Below are 23,009 nucleotides of genomic sequence, written 5' to 3' on the forward strand. Positions count from 1 at the left end.
ACTCCGTAATCTTTGCCTTTGTATAAATGGGAAATACAGGAGCGTGTACCTCCTCCAGTCGTCGTAACTTGTTTATTTCCATCCGTGTTCTATTTGAAGCAAGGATTGGTGGGGCAAAATGGGAAGACGGAGTGGAGTGAGTTTCATGTGGAGGTGGAGGTGGACGGGCTCGGCTTGGCAAAGATGGATTTACCATGTTTAGTGGTTCACAAGTTTACCGAGCCAAATATGGACTCACTAATCCATTGGCTCAGTAAGAAGTCCATCAAGAATCTCTCCAAAAGATACTGCAAGGCGAACACATCTAACGGCGTGTAGCCCATCACGGGCACCTGCGACTTGGTCGAAAAGCAAGTTTACAGCTTGCGGGGACTCCTCTGCACTTAGCTGGTCGCGATTTTCATCACTGTCAGGTTCCGTTCGGGAGACTCCTGAGGTCTGAGGAGCGCTCAGATGGGCAGTCATCAAATCGTGATTTCCGAATCGAGATATGGCCCAGCTGGTGAGACCACCCATGAACAAAGAGATCGCTAATTCGAACCCACTCTTCTGCGCATCGCCAGCAGCAATTGCTTCGTGCGCTGCATTCAGCATTTGGCTATTGCAAGCAAATATCCTCTGAACTCTCTGCCCTTGGAGCCAATTGCGCAACGACTGTACAGCCAGACCGATATCCGCATCTGAGCCAGATCTACCAGCGACAATATGTAGGTCTGAGAAATTGAGATGAAGTGCCAGACTTGCGAGGTGATAGAGGAGAATTCCCGATGAGCTCTTCGAATTATGATCGGTAGGCTCGACTTGGTCGCCATCTCCGTACCAGGTGGCCCAATTCTTGAGGCAGCACTCTAGCCAGTTCCGCCGCTCCTGTAATGAGCTTCCAATATTCTCCGGTGCCAGGGAGATAGGGGACGTGAGTAGTCCGGTTGGATTGAGCATACAGATAGTCTGCCGCCACTCGAAGACGTGTGTATGCAGGACATAGGCGTAGAGAGTCTTGCAAAACCCATCCAATGCAGGGAATGGCAGGACTACCGGAATTTCATGGTGTAAGAGAATAGTGGTCAATGTGGTGAGAAAGTACGTGCTTGGTGGAATTTCGGCCGGTCCAAGTAGAGCCTTCCACGCCCAGGCCGTTGGTGCATTCCAGAATGTTTCTGAACATGGTAGTGAGGCATTGACGGTCTCAGCCTTGCTGATGTATGGCTGACGTTGGAATACGGCAGCCATTTGACAGTCCAGCAGCTAAAGATAGATCCCGTCAGACAGTGCTCGATATGTTGGTCTTCTGGTCTGGCACTGATGAGACTTACATAAATACACAGCCCGAGACGTTTCTTTTGTTCAACATTAATCCACTTCGCCCATGCCTCTTCGAGTCGGTTTCGCTTTGATCTCGGTGGAAGCTGAGGAGAGTTGTTGGGTTTCATTCGGCAGTCTAGCATCTGACCCCGTCGGCAATAAACTGCCAGGTCACCGCGGTCACACTCAGCACGCTCATATGCTGCCTTTTGGCCCATCCACATCGCCGAAAAGGTGGCCAGCAAGAATGCAAATAGGTTCTCTGGCGAACACAACTTTGGAAGAAGGACTATTAGCTTCAATGACATGCATACGTAGAAAGTGTTTTATCGCACATAGCTTTGGTCCCTCTCCTGCATCAACTTAATTGACGTTCTCGCTCTTGCAAGGTATGTCAGGGCAAATTTGCATTGATTCGATTCCGAGTAAGTGGATCCCACAATTGCCATGGCTAGCAAGAGGCTTGGTGAACAGTTATTTGGGTTGAATGTAGGGATGTGTAGTACCGGGAACCGAGGTTGGACATGCACAAAAAAAAGCTGTAGGAAGTAGGAAATGACGGGCAATGGTGGAAATGATTGTGCGCACTTTCCCTTATCACTGCAAAAGGCCTCGAGAAGAGGCGCGGTAACAGTCTCCATCATGGACATATGACTTTCGCGTGAAAGCGAAACATTTGGGTTCAAACGCGCTGGGTTTGTGAAAAACGCATTATCAATCTCATCAGGGTCAAGGTACGCAGCCGACCCGGAATTTTCCCGTGGCTGTATTCGGGGCTGCCGCCCTCCAGGTTCATCATCGTTTGTTTCAGCCCGCCCAATGCCACGTAAATCCTCATTTCCGCCGAGGTTAAGAGTTGAGTCATCCAGCTGGATTGAGGCGTTTGTTTCGTCGTGGTCGTGCATGAAGTCCAAAGGGCTATGCGTAGATGCGTCGTTGGATAGGAAGTCCAAGGTCCAACCAAGGTTTACATCTGGCAGACCTTCGCCGTAGAAGGGCCACTGCACATCCCAGTCTAGTAATTGCGTCTGGTCGGAAGAGGCAAGTAGGTGGCCAGATTCGCTGTGTGACATATCCACGGGGGTTGAGACTGGCTGATGAGTATTTCCTCGCAGATTTGTTGGAGGATTCACCCTGGTGGGAGTCTCCACCATTTGATCTCTGTGTTTGGTGATATCATTCTGCGAGGTCTGTCGACAGGAATAGGCCCCTGAAGCATTCTCGCTTTGATTTGAGTCGAAACGGATTCTCCCTGTCCCACTCTGAGGGGTAGCTGCGCCGTTTTGGTGAACCTTTCTATGTCTGGACAAAAGATCGCTAACAAGTCGAAGATGTTAGTTAGGTCTTTTTAACAAAAACGCTTCGGTTGTCAACTCTTACCTTCTCGTAAATCGACTGGGACATTGTGAACAGGCATATGGCTTGCTATTCCTATCGTCTATCATATCACACCAATGAGCATGTCAGCACCAGAATAGGACTACAACTTCCTTGATTGGCTGAGAGTGAATCTTACGGGCTGATCGCTGATGTCTCACAAGATTCTCGCGACGCGAATAGGACTTTGGACACTGCGTGCAGCTGTGCGTTGTTGGGGTCGAATGCTTCTCCATTGGATCGGAACAACCACCAAACTCAAGTGGAGTATGGATTGTTGGAGCTAAGCAGGGATGGGGAGGGAGGGGTGGACGTTGGTGCGGACTGCAGGAAACTGGTGGATGTTGGTGGAGATGAAAGTGGAGGTGGAGGTGGACGGCACGTGTTCGGTTGGAGGTCCCGAGGGTCCAAGTACATCTACTGTACAATAATATTTACAAAAAGTAACTTTCGTGTTCAAGCCCAATCCCAAATCCTTTTCTGATATCTTTCTTTTCTTCCTGGTAGTGATTTGTTGATTCTGCTCGTGAGGGCTTTTTGGATATGCCGGATATTCACGCTTTCGCGTCTGCCAATGGCTCGAGTCCTGAGTCTCATTACAGAGATCGGTTATCTTATCTGTCACTAGAGGAAAAGGTTTCTCTACTTTCTGGTGTCAGTTTCACAAGCACTGCTGGAATAGCCCGACTAGGTATACCTTCCTTGAAGGTTAGTATACACATACAATACTCAAAGATGCATCGTGGGCTAATCTATACATGTAGGTCAGCGACTCGATCAACGGTGTTCGTGGTTCCCAATCACATCTCGAGGACACTGGTACAGCTTGTTTTCCGAGCTCGACCTGCCTTGCCTCAACATGGAACACCAGTCTTATGAGAGAATTTGGCAAAGAGGTTGCCATACAAGCCAAATCGAAATCAGTACAAGTTGTGCTCGGCCCCAACATCAATATTCATCGAGATCCACGAGCCGGTCGCAATTTTGAAGCATTTAGCGAAGATCCTCTTGTCACCGGCGAGCTGGCCGCTGCTATCGTTGATGGAATTCAGTCTCAGGGAGTGGGTGCCTGTGTGAAGCACTTCGTCGCCAACGAAAGCGAGACAGGCCGCCGACGCTACAATGTTGATGAGCCCGGCGATAGCAGGACAATGCGAGAATTATACTTGCGCACATTTCAACATTTGTTACGTCGGGCCAACCCTGTTGCAATAATGACAGCGTGAGTGTTGTTCACTATCTTTTATGTGAAAATAAGCTGATCAATCCTTTTACCAGGTACAATGCACTCGACGGCCATTTCTGTAGCCAGACTCCTCTTATCAAGTCATTGCTCCGGGATGATTGGAAATTCGATGGTTGTATCATGTCCGACTGGTATGGGACTAAGAGTACGAGCGAAGCTCTGGAGGTTGGCCTCGACCTCGAGATGCCTGGGCCATCTGTCTACCGTGGCTCGAAACTATTGGACGCAATCAAGCGCAAAGAGGTCTCCGAGGAAGCACTCAATGCTGCCGTGGCAAATGTTTTATTAATGGTCGATCGGACTAGCCCTAGCCACAGCGACAAGGAAGAAGAATCGTTGATCTGCGATTCAACCAGCGCCATGGCATTGAAAACGGCATCAGAGGGAATCGTACTACTGAAGAACGAACACAACATTCTCCCACTTGACCTGACCGGTGATTTGAAAGTCGCTCTTATTGGAGCTGCTGCTGTCAATCCATCTATTACTGGTGGGGGAGCGCATGCGCGAAGCCTCAATATGTCCATACTCCCTTGAGCTGCTTCCAAGATGCGTCTAAAGATCCCACGCAGGTGTCCTTTGTGCATGGTGTCAACGCTCATCATGTCATACCCCTGATGCCCGTCAACATGATGAAGTCCCGAAATGGTCTCCCTGGTGTGACTGTGGACTATTACTTGGATAGTTCTGACACGCCTGTTTATTCTGAGCATTCCGAGCAGCCTGTCGTGGTGATGCTTGGAAGGTTGAAACCAGGTCTGACTCAAACTGGGTTCCATTATATCATGGAAACAACTATCACCGCAAATGAACGTGGCAAACACACGTTAGCTGTGCAAGCTACTGGTGAATTCACATTATGTGTGGATGGAATTGAGGTAAGCATCCCGAAATCTGATTACTCCTCTCCAAAATACGCTTGTCTAAATCCTATTTATAGATACTCTCAAAACCCGCCCCAGTCATGTCTGTCGAAGATTTCTTATTTGAGCCGAAGAAATTGGAGAGTGCCATTGGGTTCCAAATGGAAGCTCATAAGCCTTATAAAGTCACATTGAAAACTCATTCTCGCGATGTCCCTTCGGCCGATGGGGAGCTATCTCCTCATTCGGCAAAATTGTGTTTCATAGAGGAGCACAACGATCGCGTCGCCATCGCTGAGGCAGTCACCGTAGCTGCTCGCTCAGACGTCAGCGTTATCTTCGGAGGTCGCACACACGAACACGAGTCTGAAGGTTTCGACCTTCGTACCCTGACACTGCCCGAGAACCAAGTCCGGATGATAAAAGCAGTTGCTAGTGTATCCAAGAAAACAATCTTTGTTATGCACTGCGGAAATCCTATCGATGTCTCTGACTTTATTGATGACGTCGACGGAGTCCTGGCAGCTCATTTCCCGGGACAAGAAGGAGCACAAGCCATCGTCGATATCATCGCCGGAAAGACAAATCCTAGCGGAAAATTGGCTACCACGTGGCCCATACGGCTGGATGAGAGCTCTGTTCCGTCATTTGGAAACTTCCCAGCTCGGGACTATGGCAATGGACCGGTCATTCGATATCGCGAGGGTTTGCAAATGGGCTACAGATCTCCCAACAGGGCGTCTTCTATCCGCTGGCCCTTCGGATATGGCTTATCATACTCTACCTTTGAGTACAAAAGCTTAGAGGTCATTGTTTATGAATCCATGAGCCGTGATTCGCCTCTCAAGAGCTCCAGCAAGACAGTCAATATCGCCGTGGACGTTCAAAACACGAGCGATAAGGCTGGATATGAGGTCATTCAGGTTTACAGCCAGCCTCCGCTCCATTCCATGGTCTGGAGACCTCAGTCTGAGCTGATCGCGTTCACTAAAGCATGGCTTGAGCCGGGAGAAACTAGACGGATCGGCCTCTCAGTGTCTCAGCGAGACATTAGCGGCTATTGGGATAGCGCGGCTAAATGCTGGCGGTCTCTCAATGGCAGTTACAAGATTGCTACGGGGGCTGTGCAGTTAATCTGCAAATCGTAGACATGGGAACTTGGAATGGCCTTTGAAATCAGTTCAATACATCAACCCAGAAATAGACCAACTCTTTTACTTCCAAGACTAGATTTTAAATCGGAGCATTTGCCATTTCATTTGGGAATTGACTTTTATTTACTTCAAAATTCCTTTGCGGGTCCCGTCGTCTAGCCTTCGGGTGATCAGGTTCCAAAAGTCCTATAGACAACTCCATCGCACAATTCCGAAATCAAGGGTCATGGATAATATGAATTTGGGATTATAGAAAACTTACTGGGCACTTTTGGCATGGATTGGTTTGTAACGTTAATTGAGGGACTTAGATCACATACCTCCGCCTCCACCTCGACCGTCCGCCGTCCACCGTCCACTCCACATCCTCCACCCTCCACTTTCGTAGTTTTCACCCGAACTGTCACAAGAACCCCCGTACTTCGGCTTGTCCGATTTTCCCCAGTTTCTCCAAACCCGTTGTGTCCGAGAATGTGGGGAGACAATTTGTTTATATATGCATGAGCCTAGGATCGGCATTGCTCGTCTTTCGAGGTTCACAATTGTCTTCGCCTAGCTCAACCCTGGTTTTCCATATCAAATTCTGCTTCGATCCCGTGTGGTCGTCCTGCAATGGCTTCTATGCATCGCAGCCCATCTGCTCATTCAAATCCCCTCGAGGATGAGAAGAATGATAATGCCGGGGCAGAGATGGTTGAGACGGTCTCTCAGGTTCATGAAGGTGTCGAGGAAGGCGCTTGGGCTTCAGCGAAGAAGAACCCCAAAGTCATTCTCTACAGCATCGCTGCTTGCGTGAGCTCGATGCTTTGGGGTTTTGACATTGGTGAGAACGTTCCACTCTATTGAGTCAGTGAGCTGAATACTAACTCTTCAATTGCTATGAGCAGGCGTCAATTCCATAAGTGTGGCATTGCCTGCATTTAAAATGGTCTTTGGGTACGAATATGAGGGCGAGCTCTTGATCTCAGCCACGTGGAATGCCCTGTGGACTGCGATGACATCGCTTGGAATGTTGATAGGTGAGCTACTACCAAATTTTTGGATTATTCATAATAGTTCTCAACTGACTTCATTGAAGGCAGCATCATTTGTGGTTGGGTGTCGGATCGCGGCGGTCGACGACTTGGATTTGGAATGGGTTCGGCCATTTCTTTGCTCGGTGTCGGCCTGGAATATGCTGCCAAAGAACCTGGCATGCTTCTTGCCGGCAAGATCGTAAGTTTTCACCTTACTTTGGCCCCTTTGCACAGGCTTCTGACCTCACCTTTAGATCAACGGTCTAGCTCTGGGTTTCTTCCTGGCCCTAGGTTCCACATATGCCTCCGAGATCGCACCAACTGCCTTGCGTCCTTCTCTAACTGCTGCGGTCAACCTTTTCATCAATGCCGGTCAGCTCACGGCTATCGGCATCGGTAACACTCGCTTCGCTATAATGCTACCGTCATCCTATAAGGTTATTTTTGCGGCGCAATGGGCGTTTCCTTGTTTTATCGCTTTACTGGCCATGTTCATGCCCGAAAGCCCTTGGTATCTCCTCCGTAAGGGTCAAGTCGAGCAGGCAAAGAAGAGTCTGCAGAGACTACATCTGAAGGCAACTGATACGGCCGCGATTCTGGAAGAAATCCAAGCCTCCATCGCTGCTGAAAATACGATTGCAGACATTCAAAAGGATACTTCGTACTGGGACTGCTTCCGAGGCACTAATTGGCGCAGGACTCGCATTTCTTGCGGAATGTTTGCGGTGCAGCAGTTTACTGGTATCGCATTCTATTCACAGGCCTTGTACTTCTTAGGAATTTCTAGTCTACCGACCGCTCTTACTTTCCAGCTCGCGCTAGGAGGCTTTGGTGTAGCCATGCTTGGAAACATCATCTCATGGTTCATCATGAATTATGTTGGTAAGCCATTGTCTTTTATTGGTTCAATGTGCTCGGAAGCTCACGTTTGATGTATAGGGCGTCGACCTCTCCTTTTGACCGGCATTTTACTGAACGGTCTGTGTCTGATGTCCGTCGGTGTTGCTGGATGTTTCACCACCATGGCTGCCCTTTACTATATCGGTTATGTGATGAACTTTGCCCAAATCTTTTATGCTCCCACCGTTGGAGCTGTAAGTTGGACCATCAGCGCAGAGGTGAGCTCGGTAAATGTTCGAGCCAAAACACAAAGTCTGGCAATTGGAACCAACGCGTTGGTCAGCTGGGCCATGAACTTCATTGCTCCTTACCTGATTAACACCGATGAGGGTAAGTTCCAATCCGGCCCTTTCCTATTATCTCGCATACTGATAAAGATTGCTTCTAGCCAACCTCGGAGGCAAGGCTGCGTTTGTATGGATGGCTCTCTCTTTCGTGAGTCTGATTTGGGCTTGGTTTGAGGTTCCCGAGCTCAAGGATCGCACTTTTGCTGAACTTGATGAGATTTTTGCTCAAACGACCCCAACAAGAAAGTTCAAGAAAGCGATGGTGGGCTCTAGCTCGAGCTCTAAAGATATTTCGTCTTAGCCTAGCTGGTTCAATCGCTATCGTATTGGTGGCCGGCAAACAATCGCGCACGAAATACACTGCGCTTCTAATATATTCTTGCCACTGGGGCATTTTCAACTCCTCCTCATCATGTGTCTTTTGTCTTGTCGTTACGATCGGATCAGATGGATTGCCTCCATTCACATAGAGTCCTTGATTTTGGAGCGGATATATATCCTCGCTATTTTGTCAAGCAGACACCCAGTTCAACTTATTATTTTCCAGCTTTCGTAGGTATCATCTAATTAATGACAGCATTCAATAGGATTGAATTGGGTAATAAATCTTTGATAAAACAAGTGGGCCAAATGTAAAGAAGTATTCCATGAATTACATGTGTACTCTTTGCCTGATTTCCCAGGCTGCAAATGGTGCGTTTTAGCCCCCACGTTTCGGAATATCCGTAGGCCCGTTTTGCGGGGGCTGTTTAGACTCAGCTGACAACAAACCCCCGACCAGCATCATTTGTGATTTATTCGCAACAGTGTCGCAATGGCACGAGTCTCAGATCTTATCCGGGACTCGAGGCTAGAGACCTTTTTTCTTCCCGATTGTAGTGTGGAAACAGTCCATACTTACCGAGAATCGGACCTTTCTTTGCGCAGGCGCGTTGTTGCTAGATCTGAACATTGGAAACGACTTTCTAAAATTGGAGGTGGTGCTTATGGAAGTGTCTGGTTGGAAAAATGTATCAAAGACAGTCATCAGTGCAATCTACAATCACTTCGAGCCGTTAAGCAGATTGATGTGGATTCGCGATTTGGTCCTATCGATTATAACCGCGAGCTAGAAGCTATTGCTAAATTCTCGCATGCTCGAGTATGTCTAAGGAGAAGCAGCGTTATGATTTGAAGAAGCTTGACTGATCTTTTTAGTATGTGCGATGCTTTGTACGGTCATTTGGGTGGTACGAAGGCCCCGACCAGCTATTCATTGCTATGGAATATCTCGAACTCGGTGATCTGTATCAATATTTACACGACAAGCCAGCACTTCCAGAACTTGAAGCAAAAGAGATAGCCTTTCAAATACTAGAAGGCTTGGAAATGATGCATGAAAATGATTTCGCTCACCGAGACCTAAAGCCGAGAGTAAGCTCTATGCAGTTCAAGGATTCACACCGCGTCTCACTCTAACAGCGTGTCTTAGAACATTCTTATCAAAGCAAGACCTCCAGACGAATGGTGGATCAAAATTGCAGATTTTGGTATCAGTAAACGCATCGAAGACGGCCATGGCCAGACCTCTACTCTGCGCGGTACTCCTGGATATGTTGCCCCCGAGATCTGGGGATTTATCGAGCGAGGCAGTGTATATGCGACTGACATCTGGGCTACTGGGGAGATCTTGTTCGAAATACTTGTCAAGAGACAAGTATTTGCACACCTTGGTTTGCTTTCAATTTACGCAAACAAACAAATGTTCCCATCAGACCGGCTTGTCACTGCTGGTGTCAGTCAGGAGGGTGTCGATTTTGTGTCCTCGCTGATGAAGGCTCAACCGAAAGATCGTCCCACAGCCAAGGCGGCTCTATCTAATCAATGGCTGGCAACAATTCCATCCCCAACTTTGGAAGACTCTGATTCCCGAGTATCCAGTGTAGGGGACACGTATGGCACTACTCCTGTACCTGATCTGAACTCATCATCTGTCGAAGCAATGACCGAAGAGTTTGCCTCGTGGGACACAGAAGAGCTGACACAAAAGAAGATTCAACCTCGCAAGCCAGATAATGACATCACGGTCTTGCTGGGCTACAACAAGACTACGCCCAAAAGTAGCACTGCTTTGAACTCCAACACCGCATACAACGACGCCATGAGTTACAGTCAAAACACCTCAAGAAGCAGCACTGCTTTGGACGGGTCTCAGAACAATTTCGGCCAGACTGTTACTATCTCCGACAACCACACCATCTCAAGAAAGCCTGTGGCCGCTGATAAAAGTCCCACACCTCCGCCAATCCCGTCGAAGGACGAAAGTGTCATTCCTCGTGGCGAACCTAGGAATTCACCTGGAAGCACTAACGCCAAGGTCCGCGTATCCCCTAAGTCGTCACCATCGAAGCAAAGCCTATCATCATGGTGGAAAGGGTTCAAAGCAAATGCCCGAAAAGCCGAAATAAAAGGTGACTTCATAGTCATGCTGAATAGGAACCCGGTTGGGTCAGCCTGTTTAAGTCTCGCTTATAGTTCGTTGTTCATGTTGGCTGACCCCTATCGCAGAAGAACCCTCCCAAGGCGTTTTTGGTGTACCGTTAGATGTTAGCATTAAATACGCCAATGTCGCACTCTCATTGATCAGCGAGGAAGGTGATAGCATGATTACCGGATATGTGCCAATAATCATCGCCAAGTGCGGCGTGTTCCTCAAGGCAAAGGGTCTGTATCGATCCGCTGTCCTTACAACTTTTTCAATTATCGCTAATTCCTCCTACTAGCCACCGACGTCAAGGACATCTTTGCAGTCAACGGGTCATCCGAGAAAATAAGAGAACTCGAATTGAGTTTTGATTCCCCGCCAAGATACGGGAAGGGCCTAGATTGGTCAGGCTACAGTGTGCACGATGCCGCGAATCTTCTCACTCGGTACCTGATTCAACTCCCTGAGCCGGTTATCCCATTGGCGTTTTACCACAAATTTCGAGCCCCATTTGAAATGTTAGGGCAGGACGAAGACGACATTGAGGCGCTACTAGTGGATCCCGCTGTTTATGAGGGGGCTCTCGGTGCCTATCAAAGCCTGGTCGAAGAGCTTCCTCGTAACCACAAGCAGCTGCTTGCATACATGCTTGATCTTCTTGCTGTCTTTGCTGCCAAATCAGAGCAAACTGGCATGTCAACAGCTCATCTTGTGGTCATCTTTCAACCCGCGCTATTGGCTCATCCCTCACACGATACCGTGCTCGAACGGAACAAGTTGAGCGGGATGGTGTTGACTTTCTTAATTGAAAATCAGGATCACTTTGTGGCAAGCATTCGCCGGACTACCGCTGCCTCAAGGCCAATAGTGACTGAGGGGCCAGGTAGTTTATCACATCAGTGGGCTGGAGCTGGTGGCTACTAGCGATGAATATACCCGGGCAGCCCGTTTGGATAGAAGACGAGCTTACAGAGTAATTATTCAGTCATGGTAAGCGATGTAAGCGATAGAGTCCCATTACCCGTGGCACTAACCACCCTGGCAATCGAGAGCAGCCCTCTCCAGGTTTACTGCTCAGCACTCATTTTCAGCCCAAAGCGGAGTATCATAAGGAAATTTTATCACGTCAATGAACCAGACTGGATCCTGCTGGAGCCTGATGTTAAAGACTGGTGGAGCCCTTGCCTTCAAACTCTTGAAGGGCATAGCAAAGGCATTGATTCGGTTGTTTGGTCACCGGATAACAGCCAGCTTGCATCGGGGTCTGATGATAGCACCGTCAAGATCTGGAACCCAATCACTGGCCAGTGTATGTCGACTCTCCAGGGACATTCTAGCTCGATCGGTGCCATGGCTTGGTCTCCAGATGGAACTCAACTTGCATCAAGCTCAACCGACTGTTCAATCAAATCTGGGATACAGTTGTCGGACAATGCACATCAACCATATGGGGACACAATGATCATTTTTGTTCCCTTGTGTGGTTGCAAGACGGGATGGAGATAATCACAACAAGCTGTGTATCAGATGGAAGGTATCAAGCCTCGAGGTATGGGATGTAATCACCGGACAGTGTGTATCTACTTGGCATGGAAGGGGATGCACGATCTTCACCGGCGGTCCAAATCAAAGCCGACTTGCAGCATTAACCAAGAAACGCACAATTGAGGTTCAGAATTTAGAAACCCAAGAACTTTTATTCGTTCTCAAAGGTCACACAAAGCACATAAATACGACTGCTTGGTCAAAAGATGGGACTCGACTTGCCTCGGGATCGGCAGATCACACAGTCAGGGTCTGGGACACAACTACCACGCAGTGTCTATCGATAATCAAAGACCACATGCTATCCGTTAAGTTTCTATCCTGGTCACCGGATGGGTACCACCTCTGTGGACGGGATGATGACTTGATGCACATCTGGCAGGTGTCCACCGGCCAGCGCCTCTCCACACTCGATAGGGCAACACTCAACGGGGGTTCCTTTTGCCAATCTGTATGGTCACCAGATGGAGGTCGACTTGCATTGACGTTTGTTAACGATCAGAAAATCGGAATCTGGGGCCCAGAGCCCACACAACAACCCGCGGTTTTTGATTCCTCGTTCCCTATTCTTTTATTTTTCCAAGGAAATACCGAGACTGTTACCTCGATCAGTTAGTCTACCGATGGCCATCGGCTGACTTCGGGTTCATTGGATGGCACTATCAAGCTCTGGGGCCCATTTTCCACACATTCGGAACCTTTACCGTCAGGGAGAGACGATCCAGAAGTTTGCGGGCATATAAATTCTATTGTGTGGTCATGGGATGGAAGCAGGCTTGTTACTGGATCATGTTGGGGCAAGATCAGAGTTTTGGATGCAAAGAATAGTCAATGTCTCTTGACTCTCCAGCTTGAAGGTGAGCTAGGACCCATCGCCTGGTCCAGGGACAACAGATACCTGGCGTCAGTCTTAATCGAGCCAAAACAAAGCCCGCCAACACCACAGCCAATGATGAGTGACCGGCCAAACAGTAGCAATTCAGCCACTTCAGATCGACAAAGTTACAGGATCCTTATCTTGGATTCAATCACTGGGAAGCGACTGTCTTTTGTGGAGGGAAATACTGCGCCAGTTGATGCAATCGCATGGTCTCCAACTGAGTCCGTATTCCGGCTGGCATCGAGATCGAGCGATTACTCCATCAATGTTTGGGATCTGACCACCAGATCTTGTTTATACACCTTGAAAGGATGCTTTCAAGGTGATGAATGGCCCACTATTGGGCCAATTGTGTGGTCACCAGATGGACACCAACTAGCATCCTCATCCACAGAGCATACCGTCAATGTCTGGGACTTCGTTTCCGGTCGACACATGCGAATTCAACACGTTGATTCCCCTGACTACCTGGAGTTTGTTCCAATTATTCCTTACTATCTGCACACCTATCAGGACACCTATGACGTGAGAGACATTACGACAGTGAGGTTGTCTCCTGTTGATATTTATACCCAGCCACCGCATTATGGGGTAAATGAAAATGGTACTTGGATAACCTACAAGAATCAAAACATTGTCTGGCTACCTCCAGAGTACCGACCAACGGTATGGGCTAGACACGAGACACGGTCCATCTGTGGCTCTTGGTACCGCTAAGGGCCGTATTTTGATTGTCACATTCTCTCTGAGTGGTCTCCCAGTGTCTTGACGGCGTGTTATTGTGGAGTCAGATATGCACTCCTATGTGATGGAGTACTATGAATCTTATTTGTGCTTATCTTGAACTAATAAGGTTCAATCTTTGGGTAAAAATGTCCCTTTGGAACTATGCTGATCGCGGGGCAGCAACACCCTCGTGATTGGGTAATGCTCGAGTATTCATATACATCCCTCTTAGCAAAGAAACGTTATATCGGGTTTGGAGTCATTCAGGCCAATCACAAAAAGTATTTTACAAAAGAATGATCGGTGCATGGTGATTGTCAAGTCATCATCGGTTTGTAATGACCTCCAATGATCAACGGCGATACGCACGTGTAGCATGAGTCTGGCCGCGCAAAAAATTCCAGAAGCACTCGACTTGGCGGGCTGGAATCCATGCAAGCTCACTGTTTTTGCCAAGACAGGAACAGATTGTCCTCCGCAAGAACAATCGGTGGGGTCGAGTTTCTTTGTCCACAGGTCTCCACAGTCGGTTTGATGCGCCAATCACATGCCGTTCCAAGCTCTGTGGGTCTTGCTCGTGGCCAGCTAACCAATCAATTAAATTTGTTGCAACCTTAAAGCTGCTCCACTTTCGAGGTACCTTGATATTGTTCTCGATTGATATCGGGTCACTCAGTCCATACAGTGTATCCGCCACCCCCGGGGCCATCCACATCACCAGCGGTAGTGTTGTTTACCTCACAAAGGAAGTTGTCTGGGGAACACGAAAGTGGAGAATGCCCCCTGTCGCCTTGGATCTTTCTTGAGATTGTTCTTAATATTGTTCCGCGGAGAACAATATCAAACCCCTCGCAAACATCCAAGATCTGACCCTCCGAGCCCCGCACACATTATTTTAAGATAAGGTCTACCTCGAGTCATGAGCTTCCATCTAATCTCAGCTCCCACGTGTTTGAATGAAATTCCAAACTGGCTCGGGGCAGCCACGTCGATTCACGATGTCAAGAACAATATCAAGCCCCGCCACCACACCGAAGAACAATCCCAAATTTGGGCATTCGGCGACTCATCTCTTACCCAAAACGGCATCAGGCTACATTGAACACTTCCTCCCCATTGTTCATCTCCGACTGAGATTGTTCTATCTCGTCCCCAAGGCTATCCCTAGCCTGCTGTACTCCGGCCCATTCCCAAAGCTTCTCAATTATTAATACATCCATCCACACCCTCCAGAAGACCTTCTTTTCTCCATTATCCGCGTCATTCTCAATCCAACATCGCTACAACAATCTTTCCGCTTTTCCAAAGCTCCAAATCTATCGCAATGGCTCCCGTCCAGAACACCGTTGTTGTCAAGGGTAAGCAACTTCCAACCAATTCCTCTTCATTATCACCAACTTGAACATCCTGCTAACACATACTCTTCTTCTGTAGCTGCTCCCGGTGGTGGTTGCGTCATTATGTAAGCTCCTTACATGAGCGCCCCCGAACCGCCTGCCTCGCGCACCACCATGATGCCCTAACCTAATCGCTGGTATGGAGCAATGGCCGACAACAAAATGCACAATACTTTCTCCACCAACCCACTCTTCAATCCTTACGAATTGACCGCCAACTTTCGAAAACATCTCTCTCAAAGACATGATCAACAACTCTTTGCCTTTCGTCGTTTTCTGTCCAGTTCATTCTTTTTGCGGCGATGTTTCAAGTTCTCTTCTTGATTCACTCAATGCCTTCCTTCTTCCTTCAACTCTTCGCCTGTCTGCTTGCAAGATACTTCTACTTCTGTCTCCAACAGAGAATTGAGACAGCTTGCCGGACTGTTCAAAGCTTGGATGACCTTAGGACCTGGTTCTCGCTGCCTTCTTCGTGGACTTGGGAACATTGGGGTGTTATGTAGAAAGGGGGTTTTGATTTTGAGATCTGTTCCTTTCAGCTGCATTTTTTGAGAGAGCACAAAATTTACAAATACCTGTTGGTGATTTGCTTCGTTGGGAGATGGGGTGTGGGTTCCAATGACTTTGTTGTCTGGGGCGCTGGGTGTGTCTGTGGTTCGGGATATTTCTTTTCCTTATTGGTTGATCATGAGTGGCTGCTAGGAATGCAATTCTGGCCCCCGAGTCTTGTCGTCCTCTTTTGTAGACTTTATTCTTAACCCAAATTTGTAGCATACTCAAGTCCTTCCGATGAGCAGTTAAATAAAAGACTCTACCCCCACTAATTTGAGGTCAGATTGACTCCATTATTCGCATTAGGTTGTGCTGCGGGATCACGGGCCGAAGCGCTAGCTTGTCCGATTTGAAAATCTACAAGCCCTGCCATCAAGGACATCTTGTCATCACAGAATCTCGTGACCGTCAAAATCAATTGATCTGTGTGAGAAGATCGGTGCGTTAGGTACTGCCAGGTACTGTAACATTTTCTACGTAGAGGGGCGAAGCCCGCAGCAAATGTGGCAAGCTGAAAGCGGAGCAAGGCGAAATTGGTGAACCAAGTACTCCACCACGGAAGGTCCTTGGTGGTGAAACCTCCACCTTGGCGCTTAAAAATATCCCGTCAGTGATCCGAGCTCTGTCTTCCATCATCTGCCGAATGACTTCTAATGGTCACGGAGTAGGTAGAGCCTGATAAGTCCAGGTAACTGAAGCTAGTTATCAGAAGAGCTGGTGAGGTGGGCTGAATCTTCCTTGAAAAGACGACAAGTGCTAGAAATCAAAGTCGGCATGGTAAAACACTGCACTAGAACAAAGACGGCGGATCGCTCAGGAGGGGACAAACAGAGAAGAGCGAGACGGACCTCGGTAGCCTGGAAGGAATGGCGAAAACGTAGTGCGATTTTGGGGGTGATCGTGAATAGGAAGTAAGTAGGTGGAGGCAGACAGATGTGGCTCGGTCGATCTCGGTCTTGATGTGGTAAGAAATGCAGAATAGGTGGATAAGAATCCAGTGTCCATCTTAGAATTGAACTTCCTTCGTCGACCATGCATGAAAAAGGATGTTGCACAACATGAACAACGCACACCTATTTCGGAATATATACAGTAATTCGACGCATGAAAAGCAATACCAGCCCCAATAAGAACCGGGAGCACTGCTAACCACCCAATATCTGTGTTACCGACGATACCCGATCTGGGGTTCAGGGTGTCGACCATCTTTCTGCATTCCTCACCCCACCAAAACCGAGATCGACCGAGCCATATTGGTCTATGTAAATAACAAAAATGACATCAAATCTTGTAACCCTGCTTCTGATCGTGCATGAACTCTTCTGCCCATTGACATCAGCTAGTAGTATCCGCAGTAGATTTGACCACTCAAATCTCCAGATGCATTCGGAGAACTCCTAGGTGAGCTACATCTTTCAGCTCTACATATCTCATGTAAGCAAAATTGGATACTTCGATAGATCTGATTAAATTAGATAATGTGTGGCCTTCTATGGAGCCCAGGAGAGCATGTAAAAGGCTCCTACTTACCCACGGTTCAAGAGATTCCAAGCTTACTTTTCCACTCTTCATTGCAAGGCTCACTTCAGTAAAAACAACCATGGCTCAAATTCAAGGTGCGTGCTCGGGATGCCCAATCCTCGGAGGATCTATTCTGATCTAGAATTACAGAATTCAACAAACACATCGGACCCTTCGATGTCAGTACTGCAGAGCCCATTATAATCTAGATGTAAACACCTGAACAGTGACCCCGGAAAACTCGGGGAACAAATTCTAAGCTGAAAATAGTCTTAGCGATCTATCCTAATGTAATACATCATAAAAAGAAAATATGTGCAATTCAATGGGCCAGCCCGCAATATCAACAAATCAAATTTACATAAATACAAAGCACATTTCAAGCACTATCATTCCTTAGATCTCCCTAATTCAAACCAAGCCCTTCAGTCTTCTCCCGAATCTCCGCAACCAGAGAATCCTCCTCACTCGAGTACTCCTTCAGATCCGCATCATCAGTCCCAAAGTGCTCGTTGATCACCTCCTCAATCTGGTCCAGAGTGAGTCCAATCAGCCCCACAGAGCGGGCAATACCAGCCTGGCACATTTCCTCTCCAACAGCGGCTTCAATGAGGCCATCACCGCCCTTGGCGGCGAGATCACCTTCGAAAGCACGGAAAAGTTGTCGAAGGGGGCCAAGTACCTTGCTGCGGAAGTACTTGACTGTCTTTTCAAGATGCAGACGATCGCGAAGGTCATTGGACGATAGGATAAGGAAATACAGGTTCAATGCGGAATGTAGAGATGGGCCTTCGGTTTGTGTAAGGCGAGTCCAGCTCACCACGAGATTCTTAGAGGAGGCATCGACGTCAACGGGCCGCAGGAGTAGCGGGAAGATAGACCAGAACCAGAGGTGATCGTGGAAGACGTCCTCTGGCGAGTCAGATGGCTTGGTGCCGATGATCTCGTCTTTGAGCCAGGAAATGGAACTATCGCGAACTGATAGAAGACGATCATTCTCCAAAATATGACGAATGACCTTGAACCGGGTGGTGGGAGATGGATGGCTGTGCACAACGCTAGCTGGGATCTGTCGAACGATGCCGTGAGTCTGCCGCGCTGTGCATGCGGTCAGGGTAATTACAAAGTCCTTAAACTCGGCGTCGCTAGAGGGTGCAGCGATGGGTGACTGTGTTGCATGAACAGTCAATGCCAGCAGTGAGTCCAAAAGTGCATGTGGCTGCCCAAAGGCGACTTCTTCCAAGTTGTCACTACTCCCAAGGAAGTGGGTAAAGATCTTGGCAAGGTCTGGGAAGACCGGCAATGAAGGGGTGGGGTGCGCCGAAGATGCGAAGAGTACGGCCCCAGCAGCTCGAGCTGCGAAAAGTAGCAGAGAACCGTGCCGCTCGAGGTGAATCTGATCTACTGTCTCAGGAAGCTCATCAAAGTCCAATTGAAGAGCCTGGTTTGCGGGTGATCGGGAAATAATGGAGAGAAGATCGTTGCTGTCGATACCCACGTCACGTGAAAGGGCCTAGACAGAGTTTGAAGATTAGTTCAGAGCTTTCCTCATTAAAAGGGCTCAATACGTACCACAATCTTCCCCATGATCATATCGCGCTCCCTCAGCTCCTTGATGCTAGCATATGCGTCTGTCTGCGACTGCGCCGGCAGCCGCAGATTAGGATGCAATTTCTCCTGCATCCGAACCGTCCATGCCATACCCGGGTCGATCGGACTGGAAAAGCTCAAAAGATACAGCTTGAGCATCTCGAGCAGACCGAATTGAATGAGCTTGCCAACCAGTTGTGTCTCATTATCCTTGGCTAGCGACGGTGACTGCACTTCAGCCTCTGGGTCAGGCGCAGATGCCTCCAAAACCCGGAGAACGCTGGACTCGCTGGGCGCACGGGGTGGTGGTGCTGGCCGCTTGTTGGGAGACAAATCGCGGAAGAATTCGAGCAGGGCTAGGGTGGTCTCGTCGCAGGTCATTGTCTCGTACGCTTCGAGGGCGGCTTTGAGTGAGGTCGCGATAAATTGACTAGGTCGTTTTGCCTGGAGGCGGGTATGCAGGGTTGAGAGCATAGACAGTAGACAGTTGAATTGCAAGATGTGTTTTGGCAGCGGCTTGCCGGCCTCGTTGGCTTCTTCCTCCTCGTCCTCATCGTCATCGTTATCCTCCGGCTGCAATTTTTCCAGAGCCTCGCACACGCGTAGAATGACTTCTCGTGGGTTTCCTAGGCGAGATACATCTTGTAGACACTCCGTCGAAGCAGGAAGCATGGGCAGGAGCAGCTTCACCAGGTCCCAGCCGATGTTGGTGGTGAGCTTCTCATCTTGTAGTAGACGGTGCAAGAGGGGTAAGCGTTGGGGGGTCAGCTGGTATTCGAGCAGGGTAAGATAGGTAAGATAGTCCGTTGCTGGCGGCAAAGCCTGGACCAGTGGGTCATCGCCGTCCATGGCGAGTCGAGTTCTAGTTTGATGACTTGTTGATTTGTTGATGAGGGGGTTGTTGCGGATGGGTTGAGGGGTGAAAGCCACGCGGGGAAGAGCCCGGACGCAGGCGGTGACATCATCGGGCCGGCCAGCTATGGGCCGGAATTAGGGAATTAGCTAAGAATTAGTGGCTGGTGGCTGGTGGGGATAAGGATCAATTATCAATTACATATTATTCTGGTACTTTTCGATGCGATACGTAACATGACTATTAGTTAGTGAGTCCTTGTGACAAATGGATGCATTACAAGCAGTTAGTATAGTAAATCTGGAGAGTTTATCGCTGTACAACTGTAACAATAATAAAGTGATGCTTCTATACTTGAGTTTCTGTGCCTGGTTAGTGCCTGATTCCTGCCTGATTTCGCCTGGGGTTCCGCCTTACCGGGCTGTTCTCCCGAAATTTTGGATTTTTGTATACTTCATCACTTCCGAACTCCGAACTTTTTTGACGAACCTGTGGTTGGAGCCGAAGATCCGCTTCACATGCTCCGATATGCTCGATACTCTATCCATATTAGACCAGTCCACCAGGCCATGACCCACCCCTTCCGAGGCTTTTTCGCATCTTTCCAAGGCATGCAGCTCACTAGGGGGGCTAAAATGGGCTGGATGCTCCGAAAAGGTGAATAATGATTAAGTCCTTGCCGACTAATCCGATCTCCGTCTTTAGTTTCCTTGTTTCCCTGACCAAGGCCTTTTCTACTTTCTTTTTCTACTTTAACTCTCTTTCCCCTGCAATCTATCCCCGAGTCTCAAGCTCATTTCATTATTACTTTTTGACCCGCTTCGTGGCAGTATAGTTTAAATCCCATTGCGACTCAATTCCGTCGATCATCAACTTGCGGGCCTGTTTACTACTTCCGCCTGCATCCGGAAAGCCCAGCCCAGCGCAGGGTGATTTCAAACCAAACTCAGCAGCCGAAGTCCTGTCCTGTCAACCATCTGGGGACTGTTCCCCTCTTGGAAGATCTTTTTCCCTTGTCAACATTGGAGGATACGCGCTATATACAAAAGAAAAACACAAATCAAGCCAAACTCGTTTTTTTTATACTTCGTTCTCCGCCATTTTGTCTCGTCCTTTCGAACGCGATCGGGTGCGATCGTAGCAAACCACCCCCAGCCTTCCCCTAACGACGACCGAAATGCAGTCCTTCTACACGTCCAACACCGATATGTCGCACGCGCCGGCCGCGATGGATGAGCTCATCAGAAAGTACTCGTCTGCCAGCGCTCCCGCAGCATTCCGCGCACAACGGTCGTTTTACCCCTTCAAGCGATTCTTCGACCGCGTCCGTCTAGAGTATTACCGCTATGAAGTCACCTTCGGCCTATACGTGATGACACCCAGCGAGAAGCTTGTTGCCAATACTTTTGTGGTCGTGGTCCTGTCTCTACTGCTATGGGCTTTGCTGCTATACTTCCCGTCGCTCCTATACCACAAGCTCGGCCGCCTCGTATGGTTGCTGACGGGCCACAGTAGCCAGGAAGTGGGAACTGCATTGGGGATTTTGGAAAATAACGGCAACGCGATCTCGCCCGCTTCCATGGCAGAGCATGCCGTCCCTTCATAATTGACTCCTGGTGTCTTTGTTGATATCTGGGCACGGCCCCCTTGTATAGATGCCAGAACCCCCCCCCCACTTATCTCTGCCGTGGCTTTGGATCTATGCCTGGGGTGATCCTTCGAGGACATACAACTCTTCGTGATTGTTATTCGAGCGACCCATTTTCGCATACGCTTGGTCGCATCTTGTTGGTTTGATGCTTCTTTGCTTGGTGTTTTCTTTTCTCCTTGTCGTGCTTCATTTGCGTTGTCTCCGCTCGATTAGAGCGTGTACACTTTCTGATCTTTTCTCTTCTTTGGCGCTCTGGGTGAAAGGAGCATACCACTATCGTTTCTGCGAATACGATATCTCCGCCCTATAGGACTTAATGATGCGCATCGTATGACTCCTCCGGCATTGGCCTTGGGAGAGTTAGACGGTCAACGACACAAACACGAGCACCACGAACCGACGCGCGACCCGTAGCATTGGGCTACCAGCGCAGCAAATCTCGAGGACGAACATACTTGTGTATTTTTTCTATTGCTATCCGCTGTAATACTTAGTGTTAAATGTCTATAGCAGCAATTATTATTATGTTAGATTTTGTATATTGTCTGTCTCAGCCGCATCATGCTAGCGCCGGCCCAAGGCGCCGCCTTAACCCTGTTAAGGGCTCGTCCCCTCGCCACTTTCTGCTTTCTGGTAAGTAATGCGGGCTGACCAGCATACTTAGCTTTTCGACTAGGATCCTGTTGATTGCACTAGACAATGTAGGCTTTATTGCTAACGCAACTTCACACCTTTCTGTATGTGTTTCCTCGTTTCAATGCAGACTTTTTAAGCCGATCTATATGTCCCGTTATCGTAGTTACTCGATTTGATTACAAATGCATAGTCTGCTATGAACACATTCCTATCAAGCCCAGGCGACAAGTAGGAGGTTTCTTATCAGGATTGATGGGCCCCAGGCGACGCTTCGACACCTTCAAGATACCACCACAGGGATAACAATCGCAAATAGCCATTGAACTGATACAGATTCTAGCTTGACTTTTACCATAGAACCACAGTACTGGCAAACCTGACATTATCTTCTTATTTTTAAAATTAAGCTTTCCTACTGTACTTAGAGCCGTACCTGGAAATCAACAAGATTATGTAAGAGACTCAGGGGTAGGCCCGCCACTGTCAATAAATAATCTTGAAGTTGAGAATAATTGATGCTGTCTAGTTTACTAGATGCAACCTTGGATACTTGACGTACAGAGTAGTTATTTCAGTGTTGATGGATGCCCAGCATGCCGTATGCCGTATGATCAGGCATTGGACAGCGCAGGCTTGGCATTGAGGCTGAGGGAAATGCGTCATGGTACTTAAGCCGCTCAACCGTGCGAATAGCCAGCCAAGTGACTGAGGTCGAATGTCAAGTAAAAATCGATTCAACACGAGTCGTAGTGGATCTGTACGATCTAAATGACACGCACCATCCTGGTCAAAAGTCAAACGGATCCCGACCGTCCCAAACTGCCCAGCCAAGCGCCGCGCGGCTGTGTTGATTTCGTTGACGACGATCGGCCCCAAAAATAACTGTACCCCAGTTACATAATGTGACTGCCTGCCAGGATCTTCTTTTTTGTGGTCCACTTCGCTCTCTTTGCGTCTTTATATCTTTGTCTTTCCATCAATCACCACCCGGCTTAGTCTTATTTACCTTGCGCCTTCGAATTCCCCCCGCTAGCGTCGGCATTTCCACG

At 48.5% G+C, this 23,009-nt stretch overlaps 7 protein-coding genes across 7 annotated transcripts; 5 read left to right on the forward strand and 2 right to left on the reverse strand.

Moving 5' to 3' along the window:
• Window positions 1–237: 237 nt before the first annotated feature.
• Window positions 238–1,526, reverse strand: N7473_004795 (uncharacterized protein; the record flags this gene model as incomplete). The annotated part of the gene is made up of 2 exons (XM_057150735.1): window positions 238–1,245; window positions 1,314–1,526. 2 exons carry the CDS (start codon window positions 1,524–1,526, stop codon window positions 238–240), a joined length of 1,221 nt encoding a protein of 406 aa, XP_057010845.1.
• Window positions 1,527–3,222: 1,696 nt separating this feature from the next.
• N7473_004796 (glycosyl hydrolase family protein) lies at window positions 3,223–5,936 on the forward strand (the record flags this gene model as incomplete). Its single annotated transcript, XM_057150736.1, is given in 5 exon segments — window positions 3,223–3,387; window positions 3,444–3,901; window positions 3,958–4,446; window positions 4,464–4,803; window positions 4,866–5,936. The coding sequence occupies 5 exon segments, from the start codon at window positions 3,223–3,225 to the stop codon at window positions 5,934–5,936; spliced, it is 2,523 nt and encodes an 840-aa protein (XP_057010846.1).
• A 618-nt stretch (window positions 5,937–6,554) lies between these two features.
• On the forward strand, window positions 6,555–8,446 carry N7473_004797 (uncharacterized protein; the record flags this gene model as incomplete). The annotated part of the gene is made up of 6 exons (XM_057150737.1): window positions 6,555–6,765; window positions 6,830–6,961; window positions 7,021–7,157; window positions 7,213–7,840; window positions 7,898–8,188; window positions 8,247–8,446. The coding sequence occupies 6 exons, from the start codon at window positions 6,555–6,557 to the stop codon at window positions 8,444–8,446; spliced, it is 1,599 nt and encodes a 532-aa protein (XP_057010847.1).
• Window positions 8,447–8,955: 509 nt separating this feature from the next.
• On the forward strand, window positions 8,956–11,533 carry N7473_004798 (uncharacterized protein; the record flags this gene model as incomplete). Its single annotated transcript, XM_057150738.1, has 5 exons — window positions 8,956–9,286; window positions 9,343–9,558; window positions 9,617–10,595; window positions 10,693–10,848; window positions 10,908–11,533. The coding sequence occupies exons 1-5, from the start codon at window positions 8,960–8,962 to the stop codon at window positions 11,531–11,533; spliced, it is 2,304 nt and encodes a 767-aa protein (XP_057010848.1). The 5' UTR covers window positions 8,956–8,959.
• A 63-nt stretch (window positions 11,534–11,596) lies between these two features.
• On the forward strand, window positions 11,597–13,751 carry N7473_004799 (WD40 repeat domain-containing protein; the record flags this gene model as incomplete). Its single annotated transcript, XM_057150739.1, is given in 3 exon segments — window positions 11,597–12,087; window positions 12,137–12,752; window positions 12,771–13,751. 3 exon segments carry the CDS (start codon window positions 11,597–11,599, stop codon window positions 13,749–13,751), a joined length of 2,088 nt encoding a protein of 695 aa, XP_057010849.1.
• A 3,885-nt stretch (window positions 13,752–17,636) lies between these two features.
• N7473_004800 (uncharacterized protein) lies at window positions 17,637–19,669 on the reverse strand (the record flags this gene model as incomplete). The annotated part of the gene is made up of 2 exons (XM_057150740.1): window positions 17,637–18,743; window positions 18,803–19,669. 2 exons carry the CDS (start codon window positions 19,667–19,669, stop codon window positions 17,637–17,639), a joined length of 1,974 nt encoding a protein of 657 aa, XP_057010850.1.
• Window positions 19,670–20,850: 1,181 nt separating this feature from the next.
• On the forward strand, window positions 20,851–21,279 carry N7473_004801 (serine palmitoyltransferase small subunit family protein; the record flags this gene model as incomplete). The annotated part of the gene is made up of 1 exon (XM_057150741.1): window positions 20,851–21,279. The coding sequence occupies one exon, from the start codon at window positions 20,851–20,853 to the stop codon at window positions 21,277–21,279; it is 429 nt and encodes a 142-aa protein (XP_057010851.1).
• Window positions 21,280–23,009: the final 1,730 nt, after the last annotated feature.

The sequence above is a fragment of the Penicillium subrubescens genome (assembly GCF_028828155.1).
Source record: "Penicillium subrubescens strain IBT 31985 chromosome Unknown utg000003l_segment0_segment0, whole genome shotgun sequence".
Lineage (NCBI taxonomy): Eukaryota > Fungi > Ascomycota > Eurotiomycetes > Eurotiales > Aspergillaceae > Penicillium > Penicillium subrubescens.